Here is a 24,505-nt window from a genome sequence, read left to right as displayed (position 1 = left end):
TAATGATGACCTCTTCTGATCCTCGGTTCTCTGTTGTGGCATTGACATTGCACTGCCTCATTTTACAGTCCCATACAGGACGCTAAGACTACTGGATTGCTTATTTCAAAAGGCAGCCATGTAAATTTACTCCCATCTAAGATACTGGGTTTTGCCATAGAGGTTACTGCAGGGTTAAACAATAAGTGTCTCCTTAAACCAATAAGATGTTCAAAAAGGAAGGAAGCTTTCATGAAAAGAAATGAGAAGATCAAGAGCAGCAACGCTTTAGCGCACACCACCTATGATCAGAGGTAACAGAACAGGTCAAAGCCTCAATAATAAGACGCTACAAGCAAGGGTCCAAGGCTGACAGACCCAAGAAGAGTTTCAGCAGGAAAGGTTATACTTGGTTGGAATTTTAAAACCGTGGAAGTGTTAGAGGTGAGACTTAAACCAGATATACTAACGTGGGCCATGGGGCAGGGAAACTTGGATAAAGATGGTATCGCTGCCTGTGAAAGGAAACAAGAAAAAAAAAAAGATTTTTTTTCTTCCATTAAAATCAGTTCAATCCAGATGTAAAACTTGGTTTATAACAACAAGGGCTAGTTCTGTGTTTTCTCATCTTAAAGAAGTGAAAGATGACTGTAAGAGCTGAGAATGCAAAATACCGTATTGTAATTTTCTTCTCACTGTAAAGAGTTAATACCAAGCTGGCAGGTTAACAATTCTCCCCTCTCTTCTCTAATGCTCTTTGGTGCATTTTTGCCAAGAAATTACTGAAGCCAATGGGTATATGCTACATAATGGCACTTATTTAAGCAGGGAGCTAAAGGTACAATGAATGCTTTAGTGGTGGAACGTATTGAGAGCCAAATTGTAACTAAAACTGAGAATTCTACGTACACAGACTCAAATACATTTGAACAATGAAAATGAAGAAGCCACAACTTTTGGAAAGCTGACAGATGACAGATGAACATTTAGGAAGTTTTCTAAAGGCCAAGTATATTCTCAGGTGTAAGACATGCAAAACAAAGGCTACAAAGAACTAAAATTAGTTCTTGCACGTGAATGAAAATGAAACTCCTCCTAACCTTCCCGTTACAGTCAGCAATACCAATGTCCTCCCTTGACCAAGAAGCTCACCACCTTGCGGTAGGACATCTTGAACTCCTTGCTGCCCTTAAATCCTTTACATCCTGATTGTCCCGAAACCCTGCCAGTTGTTCTTCCTCCACAACCCTTCCTGGCTCTCTTCTTTCCACTAGGCCAGAAAGGCAATATGGTCTAGTGGGGAACAGCCTGGGCCTAGGTACTAATCCAGCTCTGGCACATATCAACTCTGTGACCTTCGGCAAGTCAATTAACTGCTCTGTGCCTCAGTTCCCTCATCTGCAAAATGGGAATTCAATACCTGTTCTCCCACCTACTTAGACTGTGAGCCCCAAGTGGAACTTAAATAACTTCAATCTATCCCTTTAATATCCAGCAATCACTCTCCCCAACTTCAAAGCCTTACTGGAGGCACATCTCCTCCAAGAGGCCTTCCCTAACTAAGCTCTCCTTTTCTCTTCTCCCACTCCCTTCTGTGTCACCCTGACTTGCTCCCTTTAATAATAATAATAACGTTGTATTTGTTAAGCGCTTACTATGTGCCAAGCACTGTTCTAAGTGTTGGGGTAGATACAGGGTCATCAGATTGTCCCAAGTGAGGCTCACAGTTAATCCCCATTTTACAGATGAGGTAACTGAGGCACAGAGAAGTTAAGTGACTTGCCCACGGTCACACAGCTGACAGGTCCCCCCTTCCCAGCCCCACAGCGCTTACATACTTATCTGTAATTTTATTTATTTCTATTAATGTCTGTCTCCCCATCTAGCCCGAAAGCTTGTTGTGAGCAGGGAAAGTGCCTGTTATATTGTACTCTACCAAGCACTTAAGAGTGCTCTGCACACAGTAAGTGCTCAACAAATACCCACCACTCAGTACAGTGCTTGGCACACAGTGAGCACTTAAATACATTATTATTATTACTACATATCTGCTGTCTTCACTACTACTTCCCAGCTAACATATTTTGCTCCACCGATGCGAAACTTGCTTGAATGCTTGGTATTTCTCTCTAGAAATTTCCAACGCCTCTCCCCTTCATTACCAATTATCACATGGCCACTGAATGGCACTTTTGAGTGTTTAATCCATTGTCAAAATACCCGTTCTTCCTAATTCTGGCTGACTGTGATTCCTTTAGAGTGACCATGCCTATGTTTGGAGCAGTCTATCGCTACCAAATCAGGGGAGGACTAAACTCTTTGAAAAATTCTTCAGTGGAAATTTCTTGGAGCTTCAACATATTTTAAATGGAGAACTATCTCTATGAAGAATCACAGAGATTCATCTCTCTGAACTGCCTCTATAAAATTAGGGGTACCTAATTTTAACCAAAGGCATTTCAAGAGAGAGAGAATGGCACAGAAAACAGTAGAAGTTGAGATCTTTTTAGCACTTATGTATACCCCCATCCCTAGCACCCGCGTACATATGCTTATTCATCTGATTACTCTAGTTGTGAACATTTTTATTTCGTCTCCCCTGCCAGAGTATAAGCTCCTCATGGGTAGAGAATGCAACATTTCTTTGTTTTTGTATTGTCCCAGGCACTTGGAACTGTACTCTGCCCTCAGCGGGTGACCAGTAAATATTACTATTACTCCTTGTCAGAGAACGAAAATGAAAAAATTAAAGAACTATGGTACAGTTTAGACTATCTTGCTACAGTATTTTTTGAACACTTACTTTGGTAACGCGCACTGAGCTAAGCTGAGTTAAGCAATGGGTAGACTGGACACAGTCCCTGTCCCACATGGGGCTCCATAGCTAAGCAGCGGGGAGAGAAGATACTTTATCTCCACTTTATAGATGAGGAAGCTGAGGCATGGAGCTATCAAGTAACTTGCTCAAGGTCACCCCACAGGCTAATGGAAAGAGTTGGGATTAGAATCCAGCAGTCCCGACAACCAGTTCCAAGATACTCTCAAAAAGACAATAGGCTGGACAATTTTTTTCTTCTGTTTTCTTCCCCCTGAATCTGATTTCAACTTTTTAAAAACTGAGGAAAGACTGAACCAGTCTCAAAAATCAAATTCTGGAAGGAGTACTGTCCAGGTTGTGTCATTCAATCTTAGTTTGCATAGTTTAATCTTTCAAGTTCTTTGAATTTAGTTTGAATCATTGAGCTTCATACTACTTATACTATGAGCTTCCATTTTTATATAATACCTATTCATTCACTCATTCAATCGTATTTATTTAGCGCTTACTGTGCACACAGAGCACATATCCTCCACAGAGCTTTAAATATCACCCAAGTTTTTTGTTTTTTTTTAAAAAAGATGAATCATCCATATCCCATGAAGTAGACTGGAGGTGAATTATTCTCATCAGAAGAGTCTCAGCTTTATGGAAATTAAATGACATGATCTGCTCCCTCAAATACAGCAAAACCAGCGAATCCTACATATTTTCTGCTGTTTTGCTAAGTTTTTGAGCTCTGTTTTCTACACTGGTTATTCTAGGATTGGGTAAGAGAAAGAGACAAGGCAGGGAGTTAAAAACAAAGAAGTAATGAAACTGACGCACGGACTTATGTGAGGTCCCTAAGCTGGTGTTTTAAAACAATTCCTTTCTCATTTTACTTAGTTGCCTAAATGCTTGGCCAGATTCGAAGCACAAACATAAAATCATTATTTTTGTTCTTCCGCCACATTTCCACCTCCAAAATAAAAAAAACACTACCACTGAAACAAAAGCTTCCCCTATAGACCTGTCACTAAAATTTCCCCCTCAAATCACCGATTTCAACACATCCTACCTTTCTGTTCTTTCTAGGCATCTACCACAGTGCACCATGTGAAGCATGTGAAGCACAGAGAGAAAAGCACAACAGGGGTTTGAGCAGAGCAGAAGGCCTGAATATTTGTGTGTGATCAGGGGACAGAAATGAGGCTTTGGTTAGGGTAAAATAGAGCCTGCATGCCCAGCAGGCAACGGTTGCAGGGAAGCTGAAACGTGGACTAAATTTTGTAGCATTGTGTAGCTTGGTACAGCTCCACATTGCTCAATTTCTTTTCTCTTCCAGAGATTTAACAGAGAGCATAAACAATTTCTTGGAAAACTTGAACGCTTCACACCTTAAAATAAAGGTGTTGGGAATGACCTCTTGGTTTGTGCTGGCCCCATTAGCTGGACACATTAAAAGGCATGAAAGTGATTGTGTACCTCTGATTTTGGGGGTACAGAAAAAAAGTCTTTAGAGAATACAACAGATCCATACTTACTACTACTACTACTAATAATACCAATAATGGCATTTGTTAAGCACTTATGTGCCAGGCACTGTTCTAAGCACTGGGATGGATACAAGCAAATCAGGCTGCGCTCAATCCATGTCCTCATGGGCCTCAGAGTCTCAATCCCCATTTTGGAGATGTGGCAACTGAGGCACAGAGAAGTTAAGTGACTGGTCCAAAGTCACACAGCAGATACGTGGCAGAACTGGGATTTGAACCCAGGTCCTTTTAAACTCCCAGGCCTGCGCTCCATCCACTCAGCCATTCTACTTTATTAATAAGACTGGAAGAGGTACTATGGGGAAATCCTAGCTAGAAACACTAGCAGCCAAAATGAAGGATGTGGCAAAAAGGTGTCAATCAATCAGTCAAATCAATGATATTTAATGGGCACTGACTACTGGTCACTGTGCTAGGCGCTTGGGAAAGTAGAATTGGCAGATATGACTGCTGTCCACAACGAGCTTACAGTCTAAAGGACACTGAAATGTGTTCAAGGGAATCTTGTGCCAGTTTAAGGTGAGGGTCAGTCACCCAAGGAGACTGGTGTGTGTTGGGGGAGGAGACAGGAGGAAGGAGAGTCACCTCACTGATATGGGATGACATAAGGCACTTCTTTGGCACTGGGTCAGAGTTGCCGACACAACCCTATCTTGCCACTTGAAGTTCAGAACTGCAAGGGGTGCTTGGTTGAGTTAATAACTTGGGAAAGCGACTCAGATTTCTTAAATTTCTTGGGTGGCTTTGCTGCTCCAGGCTCAGAAATACCTATGCTGCTCAATATTCCCACTATCCGGCACCTTCCTCAGTGTCATGACTAATACATCTTTTGCCTATTTCATAGGATTTCCAGATGTTGGCAATTGTGGGTTAAGGTAAATAGCTAATTTTTTAAGTTAATTTTCAGAAAAGAAAGAATTCTGCCTCATGGCCTCAGCTGTCCAATTAACCCACGTGTCTCAAGGTTGCCTTCCCTGTTAGAGTATGAGCTTCTTATGACCAGGGAAAATGGCACTACTTTATATATTTTTTTTTAACTGGTATTGGTTAAGTGCTTACTATGTGCCAGACACTGTACAAAGGGCTGGGGCAGATACAAGCTAATCAGGTTGGTCACAGTTCACATCCCACATGGGGCTCACGGCCTCCTGACTCCCAGGCCTGTGCTCTTTCCACTACGCCATGCTACCCTCATTCAAGCTGCCCTATTCTTCCCAAGCACCTAGTTCAGTGCACCACACCAAGTAAACACTCAAATATATGTTACCACTATGAGTGCCCAGGAGGGATTTTTTTTTTTAAAGCCTTTGTGAGGCAATGGCACTATGAACCCTTTCAGAGATTTAAGAAACACTGCTGCAGTGCACCCAAATCCGATACAAAGGTCTGGGCATTCCTATTGTTTGGGTGGTAAAGTAATACTAAATTGTAGTAAAATTAAAAGCCCATCCACCACCGCATCAAATGGAAAATCCTCACCATTGGCTTTAAAGCAATCACCTTGCCCCCTACTACTTCATCTTACTACCTACCAAAGCCCAGCCCGCATACTTCACTCCTCCAATGCCAACCTTCTCACTGTACATCAATCTCATCTATCTCACCACTGACTTCTTGCCCATGTCCTGTCTCTCGCCGGGAACACCCTCCCTCCTCATACCTGACAGACAATTACTCTCCCCAACTTCAAAGACTTATTGAAGGCACATCTCCTCCAAGAGGCCTTCCCTGACTAAGCCTTCTTTCTTTTAACTCCCTTCTGTGTCACTCAGACTTACTCCCTTCCTTCCTTCCAGCCCCACAGAACTTAGGTACATATCTGTAATTTATTTATTCATATTAATGTCTGTTTCCCCCTCTAAACTGTAAGTTCACTGTAGACAGGGAATGTGTCTGCTATATTGTCGTTTCCCAGGTGCTTAGTACAGTGCTCTGCACACAGTAAGCACTCTGTAATAAGCATTTCTGTAATAATTTAATTCATCAACGCTGCCTTTGGGCTGGACAATATACATCTTCAGAGTTGAGATGCTTTTAAAGGTTTTGTTTTTCTTGAAGTAGGCTTTAAAATGTGTGTCCATGTACAGTGAGAAATTTTAAAACCAGACATGCTGAATATTGGTGCAAATGAAAAAACTGGGTTCAGTATGACCCCTTACATTTTAGGCTTAAAAATAAAGCTGTGTGGATTTTAAAAATGTACAGTGCTTCCGGTCTGTTCACAAAGTACACAATTATTTTTTTCAGTCCATTCCCAACTGGAAGTGGTTAACATACATCCTATTTTAACACAGTATATCTGAAGGCCCAATCAGGTATAAGATATCTCTAGACTGCAGGGTCGTTTATTGTCCTACTGTACTCTGCCAAGCGCTCAGTACAGTGCTCTGCACACAGTAAGCACTATAAATAATGAATGAATGAATAAGGACCTGATATCATGCAAGGGTTGCTTCCACACTTGAACCTCTTCATTCTCAGGTCCATTTTGCCCTATCAAAGTCACCTCACGTTTCCTTCCTGCCCTCAAAGTCCTTTTCGGGAACAAAGCCTCAGCTCTTATTCACCTTGGGTTTCCTTATCAAGTCCCTCCCTGGAGATTCAGGAGCAAATGGCCCTTGGTTACTGTACAGCATTGGTACTTTTCACACCTACTTGAGTGAAAGGGACTTGAGTGGTCGGAATCGAACACACTGCAAGCGTCTGTGGTGCTGGAGGCAGCAGAGGCAGGGGGTGGCGTTAACGGGGTTCGTGGAGAATTGGGTGCGGACGCTGTGCTCTCGGTTTCGCTTTCGGGGATCCGACTGTAGCTGATTTTCCTTGGCTCCTGCTGCAGCGGGGTAGGGTGCCTCATGGTACCGGGTCTTGGGTTGGATGGACGAACGCCAGGTGACTTGAGGGGATAGCTGTATTTTTTGGGCTGTAAACACACCGAAAGTAAACCTCTTATTTTTTTAAAAAATGCTGCATTGGGTAAAGTCAGACAGGCACCATTTTATAGCCCAGAAATTCCAGAATCTGATTTAAATTATTATTATTGCATTCGGTAAGCACTTTCTCTGCATCAAGCATTTTTCCGAGCACTCAGAGTAGCTCACAAGTTAAACAGGATGGACACAGTCCCTGTCCCGCACAGTGTTCACAGACTAGTAACCATCAATAAAAAAATTTAAAAAATGATTTTAACCAACAATAATCATTGCAATAAAAAGAACGGATATAAAATGCTTTGGTGAAAAGTGTGTATTTGTCTATGAAGACTTTTGTCGGAAGGCTTACAAATCTTGGTAGAGGCTTGGGATTACGTGGCTCTATTTCCAGGGACTTGTTGAAAAGGTAATCTGGGAATTCCTTCTCCATGCTATTTCCCACTGGATTCAAATTTTCAAAGAACCTCTGAAAACAAATTTTAAACAAACATTAAACAGGGTACTGTATGTAACGTAAGAAAAAATGTTAACAGCTAATTTTAAAAATGGCAAGTGGTTTTAAGTTCAAAAAATTCTCAAACTACAGAACATATTTCAGGGATAGAAAAGTATAAGAACAAAAGAAGGTAATAAATCAATATTACCAGTCACATTTCATATTAAATCAAACATAAAATGATCATTTTGGAACGGACTGAAATTTCCTGTAAAAACCTCCACCCCACCCTACTTCATTGCTTTTCCCAAATTTGACCATAAAGCATTTCACTGACGTTAGTAATCAGAAAAGCCTTTCACTTACTCTGATGTCAGATTCTACTCGTAGGCAATATGGTTGGTTTTGGTACTGCTGGATCTCTCCTGTTATTTCTGCCACTTTCCTCCTTTTGCTAAAGTTTATCAGTTCTTTCCCATGCCTTTTAAGAAACTCGGGATTGCCTTCTTCTGTTTTCAAGATATTAGTCAAATAAATCCCTAAAAGAGATAAAATAATAGGTGATGGAGGAAAACTGCAAATAATTGCTTCATGCACTGTAACCAAAAACGTTCAGCCAGATTATTTACAATAAAAATGTTAGAAAAATAACCTCAATTTATATTTTAGGTCTAACCACAAAATTTAACAAGTCTCCAAATTTTCCATAAGCTTTGTTTGCTGTAATCAATCATATTTCTCGTGTTCTATGTGCACAGCATCGTACTAAGCACTTGGGAGAGAACAGTACAACAGAATTAGCAGTCATGTTCCCTGCTCATAACGAGCTGTAGCCAGGACTACATGAAGTAGCATAATGAAAAACCACCATTGAAAAATCAAGGATCGATACTTCAAAGGACCGAATGCTAAAAGTGGAAAATAACACTCGTGATTCACTCTTCACCTCTAGTTTTAATCCTCCTTCTGAAAAACTATGCTGCCTGTGTTCCAGAGTTGATTTTTTCCCTGTGAGCTTTCTTCTGGGTTGACTCATAATTGCTTATCAGCAAGGCCTACTGGATAAAACAGGGGCCTGGGAGCTTGAAGACCTGGATTCTACTCCCAGCTCCGCCCCTGGCCTTTTGTGTGACCCTGGGCAAGTCACTTAACTACTTGGGCCTCAATTTCCTCAACTGCAACAGGGGGAGTCAACACCTCTTCTCCCTCTTCCTTAGATTGCAAGCCCCATGTGGGACAGGGACCTATCCGGTCTGACTGCTGTGTATCTAACCCAAGCGCTTAGAACAGTTGCTTGGCACACAGCAAGCGCTTAACAAATACCGTAAAGAAACAAAAAATGGAATTATGGTGCTTTGTCACTTGGCCTATTACAACTTCATTCAAAGCACTTCTGGTGCTTACTAACGTATGCACATATATATGTAATTCAAACTGAGTTATACTGAACGACAATGCATGAATGCTGAAGTGGGTTCTGGACTATGAAAAGTATACAAACGTCTGAGGAAAAAGAGGCAAAACTGGATGGCTGAGTGTGTTTGTTGGACCTGGTATATAAGAGACAAAAGTTAGCCTGAATCTAAAGAATAAATCTAAGTGGGACTTATTGTGGGTCTCTCCTCACCTAACCAAAGAGAGGCCCCAAGACCGTTCTTTGACACGATGCTAATCGCCCATCGAAAACAATATCCAGTAATTCTTACCAAAGAAAGGCACGCATGGTGGATTAATAGACCTGAGTTTTGCCAAATATTTTTTATAGTGATCTTCACTCAATTCATGAGCTTCTTCTAAAATTTTCTTTTGGCGACTCGGTATTTGCTGAAGAAGAAAAAAAATACAATTAAGAAGTCCAGTTGAAATGCAGAGTCACAAGTCTGGTTCAAGATAAAGTAGATGGACTGATAGTGATTCTGTATTTCCCAAGAGTCAAATTCAGAACTTGGAAAAATGCACATTTAATTTCAACTCTTAGTGGGCACTGATGAAGAACCCTAATAAGAGGAGGGTATACATAAAAAAAGCCTATTGGTATAACGGGAAGCAATGCATGTTAATCAACAATCACAAAATGGCATCAAGAACCCAAAACCCTAAGGAAAACTGTTTATTCCCTATCCCCAAATATGAACTCAGAGGGTTTGAGAAAAAGCCATCACAGCTACATTAAAATGTCATGCTGATTTCACTGTTGGTTACGGTCTGTCAGTGGACTTCATTAGAAGCAAAAGCCCACCTACTGGAATTCAACTGGGTCTTGGGCTGGAATCCTTAACACCAAACCGGTAATCCCCTCAGTTTTCCACACGGATAAAGGATGTACTTCCGAGATTTAATTTTTCAGTGTTATTTGATTCAATTTCCCCACTACCCTCCCTCTCCGATTCGAAGGATGCAGAGTACACATCACAGTCTGCCTGCAGACCGTGAGGTATGCATTCTGAATAAGACCCTATTCTAAATATTAGGCCCAAAGTTTAGGCATCATCTCTTAATCCACTAGTTTAAAAGAAAATTGAATAAGCAAATTCAAAAGGGAAAATCACAGTCCAGTGCTTAGTACAGTGTTTGATGCACAGTAAGCACTTAATACCATAAAAAAAACCCCAGCGGTTAAAATTCAATAGCAAGACATTTTTTCTTTACCAACTTACCTCAAATGTGTGGTCTAGTCTATATACAGGAGATGAGTTCATGGCACTTACAACTTCTAGCACACCATTAAAATTGTTCAATTCTTGAAATACTTGTAAGATCTCAATTATTCGACTTACGACAGCTACTCTCTCCTCCAGATTTTCTGTTTCTACAATACACCTGCGAATAAAAAAATATATATTCTTGTGTCTTTTTTCCCAGGGAACCAGCCTACCAACAGTCACCATTAAAGATTAAAGGGAAAATTGGGGGCTACAGAAAAATTATGGAAATTAGCAGAGAACTGAATGACCCCACCAGGCACTTGCTTCATTACACCAGTGGAGCCCTAACAAGGATATATTTTTTAAAAAAGGAACAAATATAACTAATTCCAGTTTCTTTTCCTAGGTGAGCAATCTAGGACATTGAGATAAGGGGTCCTCTGTCTTTATCCAGGTATCTTGATAGCACTTTCCCTATATTAAGGAACGAAACACCCTTTCATTAATAATTAACAACTGCAGTATTTAATAAGCACTCACTATGTGCCGCTCGCAATACTAAATACAGCACAGTCAGATCACAGTCTCTCCCCTACATGGACCTCTAAGGCTTTCATCACCTTCTCTCCCACCACCAGGTTAATGCTACCCTAATGCTACTATTAACTGTGGTTTGGTTTTGTTTTTTTAAATGCTTACTACATGCCAAGCACTGTACTAAGCTCTGGGCTAGACAGAAGATCATCAGGTCCCACGCGGACCTCACAGTTTAAGTAGGAGGGATTTCGTCTCCATTTAGCACAAGAGGGCTCAGAGAAGTTAGGTGATTTGTGGGTGACAGGGAACCACCGGTAACCTGCTAGATGGACTGCGTGCAGAGTTCTGTGCAGAAGTGTTTGACAGGAAATTGTTCGGGAAGTAAAGAAAGCTTTCTTTGTCTCCTACAATTCACCTGACTGCCAAGCATTTATGGGCAAAGTTAATGCTCTGCTTCGATAAACAGAAACCTATCGGGTACACTTCCAGGTATTAAAAACATATAAACAACTTCTGATAGTATAGGGTTAAATTTAAAGATTTGTGAAAACAAAAACAGTTCAAATTTGAATGCTGGAGAATGCCTGGAAGATACACATTATAGTCAGTAAAATAGCCCTTGGCTAAAAGGAAGTGTGTTATACTCAAAGGAAAGCAGGTTTATTGTTACCAGTGAACATTTAATATCTAAATATTTTTGCTATTACAATTATTTTTCCCTCTCTCTTCATTACCCAAAGTCTTAATTTAGCCTGGGTGAATGGAGTAAAAACAATCTTGACATTTATTGTATTGAAATCCCAGAAAATAAGCCTTCAGCAGTAAAGCTGGAAAAACAAAGACCAAAAACAAGTCAAACTAAGTGCATTAAAACATGAAATCAGGGCTTAAATTCCAAATGTGCCTTTTACAATATCAGTTTTCTTCAAATTCTAAGAATCACCTGGATCCAAATGTGATCATGTGTGAAAGAACCAAAACCAATTTGGCTTGGTTTGTCAGGGAATATGCTGATCTAAAATCAGGTCATTTAAGAGACTCGTGTTTGAATCATCATTCAGAATTTTTTTTTAAAATGGCATTTATTAAGCACTTATTTTGGGTCAAGCACTGTTCTATGCGCTGAGGTAGGTTCTATTTAATTGGGTCAGAAACAATACTTGTTTCACAGTCTAAGTAGGAGGGAAAACGGGAATTGAATTTCCATACTGTGTCCAACTTGATTTGCTTGTAACCACCCCAGTGGTTAGTAAAGTCCCTGGCACATAGTAAGCACTTAAATACCATCATTATTAGTCTACAGTTGAGGAAACTGAGGAACATAAAAGCTGGGTGCCTTGTCTAAGGTCACACAGCAGCCAAGTGGCTGAGCCGGGATTAGAACACAGGTCCTCTGGCTCCCAGGCCTGTGTTTTATCCACTAGGTCATGCTGCTTCCCTAATTCCCTGTAATCATGTTAGTATCTGGTGCCTTGGTAATTGAGTACTTTCAATGCAGTTACTATCTACTCTCCCATGAAACTGTAAATTTCCTGATGGTAGGCGCCATGTCTTCTCCTCCTTTCGTGTATGCTCCTGTGCCCAGCTCAGAGCTCTGAGGATCAATGTGCTAAAATCTTCGAGAATTTAGGACTGGTAACATCTGGTATACCTTTGATCAGTCCCACTTCCTCTTCTCAAACAATCCTTTTAGACGTGAGTTCAAACTATTACCAGGGGAAGGAGGTTAGCCCTGTTCAAAATTGGTTCTTCTCCCCACACGAGAAGCAAAAATCCAGGGCTGGAGTGCTCCCCTTCTTTCAGAAAACGTGTAAGCCAGCCCAGGCCCAACTCCCTCCTAAACCCACCCAAGTGCAACCTCTTAGCTGTGGGCCAGAGTCCTGCCCTCCTCAGAATCTGGCTCAGTTACCTCATCTGTCAAATGGGGATTAAGACTGTGAGCCCCATGTGGGAAAGGGACTGTGCCCAACATGGTTTGTTTGTATAATGATTATTAATAATAATAATAATAATAATAATGGTACTTGGTAAGTGCTTACTATGTGCCAAGCATTGTTCTAAGTGCTGGGGTAGACATAAGGTAGTCGTTGGACAAAGTCCCTGTCCCATATAGGGCTCACACTCTTAATCCCCCTTTTCCAGATGAGGTAACTGAGGCCCAGAGAAGTGAAATGATTGGCCCACGGTCACACAGCAAACAAGGGCTGTGTAAGTCACTTCACTTCTCTGGGCTTCAGTTACCTTATCTGTAAAATGGGGATTAAGACTGTGAGTCCCACATGGGACAACCTGATTACCCTGTATCTACCCCAGCGCTCAGCACAAAGTGCTTAACAAATACCAACATCATTATAATAATAATTATTATTATTATTATTAAGTGGCAGAGCTGGGATGAGAACCCATGACCTTCTGACTCCCAGGCTTGTGCTCTATCCAATAAGCCACACTGCTTCTCCCTCACTGTTTAGTACAATGCCTGGCACATAGTAAGCACTTAACAAATGCCATAATTACTATGAGAGAGTGGAGAATGGGAGTTTTGCATTCTCGAGGCCTCCTAGACGTTGTAGCTGGGTTGGAGCTGAGGGAGCTGCACTAATATAAATGCTGTGACCCCAGAAGATGCAAGCCCAGAGTTTCACAGCAACAGTATTAGGATGCATTTCTGGGAACGTCAGTAGGGCATACATGACACCCCAACATTATCGATGGGCTCCTGGGCCCATCAAGGAGCCTCACTTCCGAAGAACAGCATTTGCTTGGATGACCCACCCCCCACTAGACTGACCGAATCAACTATCTCCTGTTAGCGGCCCACTTTTTTTTTTAATGGTATTTGTTAAGCGCTTCCTATGTGCCAGGTACTGTACTAAGCGCTGGGGTAGATACAAGCAAATCAGGTTGGACACAGTCCATGTCCCATATTGGGCTGAGAGTCTTCATCCTCATTTTACAGAGGGAACTGAGGCCCAGAGAAGTCAAGTAACTTGCCCAAGGTCACAAAGAAGACAAGTGGTGGAGCCGGGATTAGAACCCAGGCCCTTCTGACTCCCAGGTCCGCACTCTATCCTCTAGGCCATGCCGCTTCTCCTCACTGTGGGAGATTATGCTCTGGTGGTTTTCTTCTTAATAACTGCACACAACAAATGTAATCGGAAAAAGAAAGGTGACTTCTGGCTTTTAAAAGCTTTTACAAAGCCTTACTTTTCAAACCACAGGGTGAGATTAGTGGTGTGCCTAATCATTTTTAGCAGGTTAGGAGAATTAATTTCTTTATCTTCCTTTGTCCACACACTTCCAACTAACTCTGATGGCTGAACAGCTCTGAAAAAAAAAATAAATAAAGTTAAGACTTACTGTAATTAGGCAAAGTGGTCTTTTTCTAATTTAACAGGCGTGCTTCTGAAACAACTGTTCTGAATAAAAATGAATTACACACCTAATCTTTAAAGTGAAAATACAGAGAACATGTCCTCTAGAGGGACGAATTCTTGGGAAGAGCAGGTTAGCATAAATTCCTTTTAGGAGGGGAATGCAAGTATGAACTCTGTTATGCTATACACTCCCTAACGCTTAGTACAGTACTCTGCATACAGTAAGCGCTCAATAAATACCATTGATTGACTGGATAATAGAGTGACAGAATCACAATATAAATTTACTTTAGTAAACTATTTCCCCAAATGCCTACGTTTATAATCCTGGCATCTTTAGATTCCCCCTCTAAACTGTAAGCTTGTTCTAGGCAGCGAATGTGTCTGCCAGGTTTGTTGTATTCTAAAGTGCTTAGTACAGTGCTCTGCACACAGTGAGCAATCAGTAAATCTCAGGACCAAGGTTCAGTGGGAGACTCCATTACCATTATCATCATCACTGTCACTCTAAAGCAATGCATCTTCAACGTCCAGATGGGGTCAGATTAGCCTCATTATAGCACATTACGATGGTTACTCTGCAGGGTCGTACAGTAGTTTGAACAGTGAGATGAACGGCCAAATTAAGATGCAGATTCCAGGGAAAGCATACTCTGACTTTTGATATTTTGACACCTCTAGTACAAGAAGTCAAAATAGTTAAGCGCTTACTGTGCGCAGAACAATGTACTGAGTGCTGGGAAAGACTAGATAGGTGGGAATTAGATACGGTCTCTAAAGCTTGTCTCACAATCTAAAAAGCACAAATCAGAACCCACTCTTCAGACTTCTAGTCAATAAGAAGAAAACTATTTACCAAGTACGAGATTACATATATAAACTTGGGCTTTTCATTACCTAGAAAAGGATAATGCTTGGGCTAATGGATGTATCAAAGCAAAGGGTCTGATAAATTAATAAAGGCCATAAGTTTACAAATAAAGACCCTAAAATGCAATCAGAACCCTATCATAATGCAATAAAGCAGAATGAATGGACAGTTATTTAAGAAGACATCAATGAGCAGCACATCATCAAGTGAAGAAACATCATTCACTGGTCTTATTTCCAAATGGTATCTCTTTAGAACAACCTAGCATTACACCTGCAACCGTTTAAACTTAAGTAATTACATGTATTTACTTCCAAAACATGTGACTCGCTCTGAATTTCAATGAACACAAATGCAGAAAAGTGATTTGTGATTGCTAACAGTGAAGGCTCACGTTACTCAGTTGACTTAGAGCTAGCTGACTAAGACATAATGTCTGCAAATACTGGTCTCAAATGGAAATGGAAATAATGCCTTTTTAAAGAGTACAATATTTTTATTTTTTCCAAAGTGCTTCCACATCAGTGATCTCATTTTATCCTCAAAACATCCCTTTGAGGAAGAGGCAGGAACTACTACTTTTTGAGATGCGGAAACTGAGGCCCAGAGAAGTAATGTGACTTGCCAAAGTCACGTAGCACACCAGAGACAGAGGGGACTGGAATCCAGGTTTTCCCAATCCCGGCTTCAAGACTCCCACTAGGCTATGCTGTCTCCACGTATATAAATACCTATCTGGAAAATTGTTAAACTGTCACATTCACTTAAATTGGTAGGCACGTCGAACCGTTTATATTTAAACCTGTAAGATGACTAGACACCAACTTCAGAATCTCTAACAAACTCTCAGGCATTAGAAAAGCGTATGAAAAAAAGTACCTCCTCCTGAGACCCTGAGCCCCATGTGGGACAGGGACTGTATCCAACCTGTTAACTCCTATCTACCATAGAGCTTAAGAACAGTGTTTGACAGGTAGTAAGTGCTTCATGAAAACCATAAATAAATCAAAAATGGAAATACTTTTGGGTAAATAGATCTTTTAAACACAGAACAAACTGGTGTACACTCACGATTAGTATTCCAAGTGCCCATCACCTACCGGTAAAGATCAGATTCAAGTAAAGTGAGTTGTCGGGCAATTTCTATTGGGTGCAGTGTGAGCAAGTCAAAAGTCTCTGTGTGCCCTGGTCTGCTTATATGCCACTCAATGGCAGGAGGTGAACTTTCAAATGTAATGTTGTGGCTTGGTCCGTTGGCTTGGGCCTGCTTTTTCCGCTGGATTATCTTTGTGATGGATTCAACCCATTTTTTCATCGCTTTACCTGAAAAGTGTTACATTCAAGAAAGACAGTCCTTTAATTCTCAAGACCCAATGTGTATATTTTAGGCTGTAAGGGTAATTTTCCAAAGTCAATCTCCAAAATTGATTGCCTTGAAAAAATGTCTCAACTTTGATATTAGATCCGCTATTCATATTCACCCCGACCTTAATATAGACTGCATGGTATTCCTCTAAGCTGCAACCAACTCGAAGGCACAGTGATAGTGTCCTCTACCTATTTAACTCGGCTGAGTGCTTAGCATTTGGTGTTCTGCACTGAATAAATCATATATTTAATAATATTGATTAATAATAATAGCACGCTCCACAAATCACAGTGGGAGAGGGCCCAGTTTTGGACACGAAGATCCAATCAGCCTTAGGGTGATTCTTTCACATTGTACCTTCAAATTTGTTACGGATTTCTTCTTTCTAAATCTCATAATCCCTCCATTAGCACCCACTAAAGAGAGCCTCTCACATAACTGAGATGGCTGGTCCCCAAAGAATTCTAAAATGCTTACTTCGATTCTGGAATAACCCCGATACCAATGCAATGTACACCAACATCTTGAAGAGAACGCTTTTTACCTATTCAGCTAGAGTAGCTAGATGAAACAGAGGGAAAGGATGGTCTGTGTTGGAAAACTCTAGTTCCAGTAAATGGATGAGAGCGTTGACAGTGGTTGGGAAGAAGGGAGGGAGAAGCCAGAGAACACTCCATTTGCTTCCACTCATCTTCTCTGCTTTTTCTTCTACGAATTTGGGCAGAGAATGCACAACTGCAGGACAGGTTTATAGGAGTTAATAATAATGTTGGTATTTGTTAAGCGCTTACTATGTGCTGAGCACTGTTCTAAGCGCTGGGGTAGACATAGGGGAATCAGGTTGTCCCACGTGGGGCTCACAGTCTTAATCCCCATTTTACAGATGAGGGAACTGAGGCACAGAGAAGTTAAGTGACTTGCCCACAGTCACACAGCTGACAAGTGGCAGAGCTGGGATTCGAACTCATGAGCCCTGACTCCAAAGCCCGTGCTCTTTCCACTGAGCCACGCTGCTTCCCAGGAGTTGCTGGGATAGGGCACAGGGGCAGATCTGCGGCAGGATTGCAGAGAGTAACAAGTGAGTAGCCAAGTTTTACCAATAACCATACAGCCCCTGGTACTGGTTGGAGTGAATTTAACTGATGGTTTTTTCCTTCTTAAGTAAAATCAGGGGCTCAAACACAAACGAGTTAACGCCAAGTGGACGATGCACAGCAAAATTTAGGGATTAACTGAAGTGGACGTTTGAAAAATGAAAACAAAAAAAATCTAACATACCTCGGACTGTCCCAATAAATTCTTCCAACCGCTGAAGAAGATCTGCATCTCTTTCGAAATCATAGAAGTGGTGCTCTACCCAGTGCCGACATACATTTAATACCCTGTGTTGTTTTTTTTTTTTTAAAAAAAAAAGATAAGTGAATTCACCTAACTGAACTGCCCAAGAAGTTTGGTCACCAAAATTTCAAATGAAAAATATAACTCACGCTGACTTAAACCCAATGGGTCAAGGTATACAATATACTGCCTAAGCTCATCCTCTTATCATCCTGTTTACACTCTGGGTTGCCAATGATTTCACTTCAGGACCTACCGCAACTGCACGGGCTGAATGTATTCTTTTCTAAATCTTTTGAGTTCTGCGCTAAGGGGCTGATCTCCATTTTCCATCGCTCTCCGATCCGCTTCGGTTGGCTGAGGTTCTGGAATTTCAAACCTAAATGTGGGAGAAAGAGGGAAAATTGTTGATGAAATAGATACAGGTGGAAACCTGCAAATAAACACTCTCAATAAAGACTAGGAAAATGGGTCAAGACCTGAATCAGTGAGAATGTAATTGGCTTCTATAAAGCAGAAGCCCTACAATCATGGAGTCTGAAGATTTGTTGGGCTAGCAAAGTCCACTCCAGGGGGAAAATTGCTACCAGAAATAAATTGGTTCTACGCCACTGCACGAAAAATAAGCATTAAATATACATAGAGTGTGTGTTTGCTTACCCAATTCTGTTCTTTTATAATCTCATGATCATTTGATTTCCAACCATTCAAACCCTTCCAAGTTATTATCCAGGGCTCTATAAATGCTGGCTCAGTCAAATAAAATTACATGACTCTGCATATGTTTGATTTTCTCTCAGTACTGTTCTGAGTCCCTCCATGTGTTTGGTAACTACCCATTTGAGTGATGAGGCAGACTTACTAGAGCATATTACTTGAGCCCCAATCATTTTCTAAGTGATCTTCTAAAAGATTTGGTGGAAGTTCTCAAATTATTACTAGATTTAGGCTAAAACAATGCACAAACCCTACACATCTGTGAAATAACTGCAAGAACTACCACTAGCTGGTCAGAATTTTTTCCAAGAACTATAATCAATTGTTAGTTTCCAATCTAGGCTTTGTTTAGAGCTCAAAAATGCATTTATTAAAATACCATTCTGTAGTAAAATTATTTTGACTACATACCTTCCTATAAGAAGACTTAGAAGCTCTTGAGGTTTGCAGAAAGATCTATATGTGGTGAGAAATGTCCGAACAAAATTGGGATCTAAAGTAGACAAAGAGATATTCCCCCAATTTTAATCGCATCATTTGATTCCCACAATCACAGTTTTAAAAAATATTTAAAAATTCAAAAGTACAATTCAAAAGTACAACCCCGCATTATTTCAACAGATCTACTACATACTACTCCCCTCAGGATCACACCTGGAGAGATTCCAGTATTCTGGTGTCGTTATGGGTCGGAGACGACAACATACTACGTGTTATGAAAAGTTGTGACATTTGGGATGACTACTGCTTTCCACCTCTACTGATCATCACCACCAGTGTGGAGCACCTGGTACAGCCTGGGTTTAGGGTACTACACTAGGCCCTTAGGGGTAGACAGACATAGTATAAGAAACAATCTGTGCCCCCGGCAAAGGAATTTATAATCTAACGGGAGAAAAATACAAAAATTAATATCAGTTGATTAATTGCATTTAATTGAAAGCTTATTGCTAGCAGAAGACTGTACTAAGTGCTTGGGAGAGTACAGAGTTGGCTGACATGTTTTGTGACCACCAGGAGCTTACAGTCTAGGAGGGGGGACAGACATTAATACAAATAAATGACGGACACAGACGCGAGTGCTGTGGGGGTGAGGGTGAAACAGGAGGGAGAGGGAGCAGAGGAAATGAGGGCTTTAACGCTGTGAAAAAAGTTATACATCACAATTTCATTATATCAATATTTAAGCGCTGAGATGACTGAGAGGAAGGTCTACGTGGGAAGGTGGAGGGTTTACTCAGAGACAGACTCCTGAAGGAGGGGCTTTTTTAAAAATGGTTATAAAGGGGCAGGGGAGAGAATGATTTGGTAAAGCTGAAAAGAGTGAAAGATCCATACAAGGAGGAAAAAAAAAAGAATGAAGCATTAGAGGGCCAGTGAAGTGAAAGCAAGAAACAGTTTTGCTTGAAAAGAGCAGAAGTTGAGGACTAGAAGCAGATTTTTAAGAGGGTACAGATGATGTGCAGGTGAGGTTACATATGGCATTTATTTATTTTTACAGCACTTGTTAAGCACTTACTATGTATCAGGCACTGAAGTATGCACTGGGGCGGATAAAGGCTCATCAGCGACAATCCTACATGGGGCTCGCTGTCTTAATCCCCTTTTTAGATGACATAGCTGCATCACAAAGAGGTTAAATGATTTTCTCACTTGTTTAAGTAGCAGAGGTGGAATTAGAACCCAGGCCCTTTGACTCCTGGCCCATGCTCTCACCACAAGACCACTCTGCTTTCCGATTGATTAAGCAATTACTGTGTGCTGACCACTGCACTGAGCAATAGCCTTGAGGTAAGGGATTTTTGCTTTACATGAGCAGGGGGAGATTTCGGATAAGGGGATTTTGCATTTTGGCATTTTAGAAGGATATATACAGTTATACGTAAGATACTCTGGAGACAGGAGAAGCTGGAGGCAAAGGCCGGTAACAGGATTCCAGGCAGGATGCGATGAAGTGTATGCCTTGGTAGTTCTAAGGGTGGAATGGAAGTGACAAGTGAGTGAAGTATTACAGAGGATGATCCAGCAGAACTCAGATGGTCTGAATGAGGGAGAAAAGTAGGCAAAGTCAGACAACCCACCAAGGTTGAAGCTTGTGAGACAGGGAGAATCGAGATGTTGTTAAGTAGGATGGGAAAGTTAAGGGAAGACAGCTTAAGAGGAAAGAAGGGTTTCAGTTTACAACAATATTTGCAATTTATTGAAAGAACTGGTCAAGAATTTTCTTTGAGCGTACCATACGTAGAACAGTCAATCAACTGAATTCACTGAGTGCTCACTGTGGGCAGAGGACTATACTGAGAGCTTGGGAGAGTACAAAATGACAGAGTTGATAAACATGTTCGCTCCGCAAAATGAGTTCACAGTCTAGAGGGGAAGCTGACATAAAAACATAGTACGATTATGCACAAAAGTGCTGAAGGGATGAGGGTAAACAAAGGGAGCAAAAATAAGTGCAAGGGTGATGCAGAAGGGAATGGGAGAAGAGAAAATGAGGGTTTAGATAGGGAAGGCCACGTGGAGGAGATGTCATTTTAATAAGCCTTTAAAAGTGGGGAGGGTGATTAAGGGGGATGAAATTCCAGGCCAGAGTCGGGACACGGGCGATGGGTCGGCAGCCAAAGAGATGAGATCGAGGTACAGTGAGTAGCGTCCTGGTCTGTAGTAGGAAATCGGTGAGGTAAAATAGGAGGAGGCAAGGAGACTGCGTGCTTTTAAAGACGATGGTGAGGAGTCTCTGTTTTATGCCAAGGTGAATGGATAACCCTGGAGATTCTTGAGGAGTGGGGATTGCATTAAGCATTTTAGGGGTTATAAAGACAGAAACTGCCTGGCCTTTAAGGAGTTTATGACGACACCAGAGGGAAAAATTCAATTATACCAAAATGAAATTTAACTATATCCACCAAACAAAATAAGTGAAAACAGTCTAAATGCAAGTTACTGCAGTATTAACTCAATCAAAGGTATTTGAGTACTTACTGTGTGCAGAGCACCTGGGAGAGTACGATATAACCAAGTTGGTAGACACATTCCCTGCCCACAATTCACTGGGTTTTTTTTCTTTGTTTTTATCATATTTAAGCGCTTACTTTGTGCTGGACACTCTACTAAGCTCTGGGGTACATAGAGGCTAATCAGATTGGACACAGTCCATGTCCCACATGGTGCTCACAGTCTTAATTCCCATTTTACAGATGAGATAACTGAGGCATACAGAGTACATAACATGCCCAAGGTCACACAGCAGACAGGTGACAGAACCAGGATTAGAATCCAGGTCCTTCTGGCTTCCAGGCCCAAGCTTCATCCTCTAGTCCACGCTGCTTCTAGTTTTGTAAAGACTGACAAAGGAAACACTTTCCCATATATGCTAGATTCTTTTCCTTATTTGCCAATTTCCTCTGTCCTTACCTGAATCGGCAGCCTACTAAGAGCTCTGTGGAAGGATTTAGGTATGCAGGGCTGATAGAGTATGGGTGGCATAAAGCTTCTTTTACAGATTTATTTTTGTGGGGTTTTTCCTAAGAAGCACTGCTTTTGAAGTTGAGCCAAGACAAGAAAAAGCAAGATTTTTGAGGGCTGTAACTTTTGATGGCGTAAATAGCAAATTATGCGAATCACCGACAAGAGTGCAAAAAATCCCTTTGTTTCCCAACACAAAGGGGCGGGTGTGTGTATGCCTATGTGGTGATGAAAATTGACTCAGATCAAAGAGCTGCTTGTTCCAAAGCAAGCAATACTAAATTAACAATTTGCCGCTTGGAATCCCAACCCGATACAGGCCTAAAGAAACAGGCAATGCACTTTGTAGATCGGATTGAGGACTGTATAACCAAACAGGTTACCAAAAAATGATGATAATAATAACTATGGTATTTGTTAAGTGCTTACTATGTGCCAAGCACAGTTCTAAGCGCTGGGGTAGATACAAGTTAGTCACATTGGACACAGTCCCTGTCCCGCATTGGGCTCACACTTTAAATTCCCATTTTTTTACAGATGAGGTAACAGACACAGAGAAGTGAAGCGATTTGTCCAAGAATACACAGCAGAAAAGTGGTGGAGCCACGATTAGAAGCCCTGACTTTCTGACTCCGAGTCTATCCACTTCACCTGCCGGAGACTACACTAAAGATTTCCACTAATCACTGAAAAACCCTCAAGGCTCTCACATTCCCACTACCCCGGCATCACCCACCCCACTCTCATCAGAAAAAAGAGGGAAAACTGCATTGATGGCAAACAGCACTTTGGTGACCTTGGAAATATTCCTTTCACCTCTGTGATGAGACCACACACAGCATAGAGAAAAGACTCATTGTGGGCAGGGAACATGTCTATCATCTTGGTTGTTCTGAACTCTCCCAAGCACTTAGTATAATCATTATTTATGGTATTTGCTAAGTGCTTACTATGTGCTAAGCAATGTTCTGGCTGGGGTACATACAAGATAATGAGGTTGGACACTGTCCCGCACCAACTCTGTTATATCATACTCTCCCAAGCACTTAGTACAGTGCTCTGCACACAGCACAAGTACTTCATAAACACCACTGATTGCGTGAGGTAAAGATATGGCCTCCACTCTGCGGAAATCTCTACAGCAGCCAAAACCACAGACGATGGTAAAGCTCACAGATCTGATGTCATTACTGAAAAAAATCTCTAAGTAAAGCAAGCATTTGCTACTGAGATATTGGCATGAGCATTTTGGGAACACAAGAACTCTTGACGAGGCCTTGGGTCTCCATCTTCAAGCTGGACGGTCCACCTACAGGTGCTCTCCTGGAATCTCTAGACTGTAAACTCCTCCACCTAGACTATAAACTCCTTGAAGGCAGGGATCGTGTTTCCATACAACTCCACTGTATTTTATTCTCCCAGGCCCTTAATAACAATAATAGCGGTATTTGTTCAGTGCTCATTATGAGCCAAGCACTGTATTAAGCGCTGGGATAGATACGAGACAATCAAGCCCCACAAAGGGCTCACAGTCTAAGGAGGAGGAAGAACAGGGATTGAATCCCCATTTTGCAAATTAGGGAACTGTGGTTCAGAGAAGTGAAATGACTTGCTCAAGGTCACATGGCAGGTAAGTGACGGAGCCGGGATTAGAACCCAGCTCCTCCGACTCTCACGCCCGTGCTCTTTCGACTGGGCCATACTGCTTCTCATGGCCCCACAAAGGGAGTCACCCAATCAATACTATTGTAGATGTTGATGATGATCACTTATGACCCCAGAGATTGAGGACCAAGTTTTACTTGATAAAGATTTCTAGGCTTATGGGCTGTGAAATTGACTAATGCTATTCAGTCACCAGGGAGTGCCCTTTTTTCCACTAATCCACAGCCTACCTTCCCACCCCGGGGAGAGGGTGGTCTAAGTGAGAATAATGAGGGTCACTGAACTCCAGTGACCCAAGCACTTATCCTAGTCTTATTCTGCCTTGATGGCTGAAAGCCTCCTGCTTTCTGTCTCTCCCCACTCCAGTCCATACTTCACTCTGCGCCTGGATCATTTTTCTCAAAAAAGCTCAGTCCATGTTTCCCTACTCTTCAAGAGCCTTCAGGGGTTGCCCAGTTTGCACTGTACTCTCCCAAGTGCTTAAACAGTGCTCTGCATTTAGTTAGTGCTCAATAAATAGCACTGGTTGATTGACTGGTCCACCTCCATATCAAACAAAAACTCCTTACAGTTGATTTTAAAGCCTTCAATCACCTTGCCCCATTCTATCGCTGATTTCCTACTACAACCCAGCATGCTCGCTTCGCTCCTTTAACACCAACCCATTCCCTGCCCCTCGATCTCATCTATGATGCCGTCGAACCCTCGCCCACATCCTATGTCTGGACTGGAACTCCCATCCCCCTTCATAGCCAACAGATGCTCTCCCTCTCCATCTTCAATGTCTTATTAACCTCAGGTCCCCCTCTACATTCTACTT

At 41.5% G+C, this 24,505-nt stretch overlaps 1 protein-coding gene across 2 annotated transcripts in view; it reads right to left on the bottom strand.

Annotated features, from left to right (window-relative positions):
* The window catches only part of SOS1 (SOS Ras/Rac guanine nucleotide exchange factor 1), a 189,703-nt gene that overhangs the window by 5,744 nt on the left and 159,454 nt on the right, over window positions 1–24,505 (bottom strand). Inside the window, exons 11-21 of one of the 2 annotated variants that reach the window (XM_029058905.2) lie at window positions 18,967–19,048; window positions 18,095–18,217; window positions 17,779–17,882; window positions 16,232–16,454; window positions 14,091–14,210; window positions 10,359–10,521; window positions 9,408–9,525; window positions 8,068–8,240; window positions 7,615–7,731; window positions 6,991–7,255; window positions 450–494 (exon numbers count right to left, since the gene is read on the bottom strand). In XM_029058905.2, the coding sequence (XP_028914738.1) occupies window positions 450–494; window positions 6,991–7,255; window positions 7,615–7,731; window positions 8,068–8,240; window positions 9,408–9,525; window positions 10,359–10,521; window positions 14,091–14,210; window positions 16,232–16,454; window positions 17,779–17,882; window positions 18,095–18,217; window positions 18,967–19,048 (1,533 nt within the window). The remainder of the gene's footprint in view (window positions 1–449; window positions 495–6,990; window positions 7,256–7,614; window positions 7,732–8,067; window positions 8,241–9,407; window positions 9,526–10,358; window positions 10,522–14,090; window positions 14,211–16,231; window positions 16,455–17,778; window positions 17,883–18,094; window positions 18,218–18,966; window positions 19,049–24,505) is intronic. The other variant, XM_029058907.2, reaches the window with a different exon arrangement.

This window comes from Ornithorhynchus anatinus, chromosome 1 (assembly GCF_004115215.2).
Source record: "Ornithorhynchus anatinus isolate Pmale09 chromosome 1, mOrnAna1.pri.v4, whole genome shotgun sequence".
NCBI classification, from domain to species: domain Eukaryota; kingdom Metazoa; phylum Chordata; class Mammalia; order Monotremata; family Ornithorhynchidae; genus Ornithorhynchus; species Ornithorhynchus anatinus.
The sequence above is the reverse complement of the archived record's forward strand: the minus strand, read 5'-3'. Positions and strand labels throughout refer to the sequence as shown.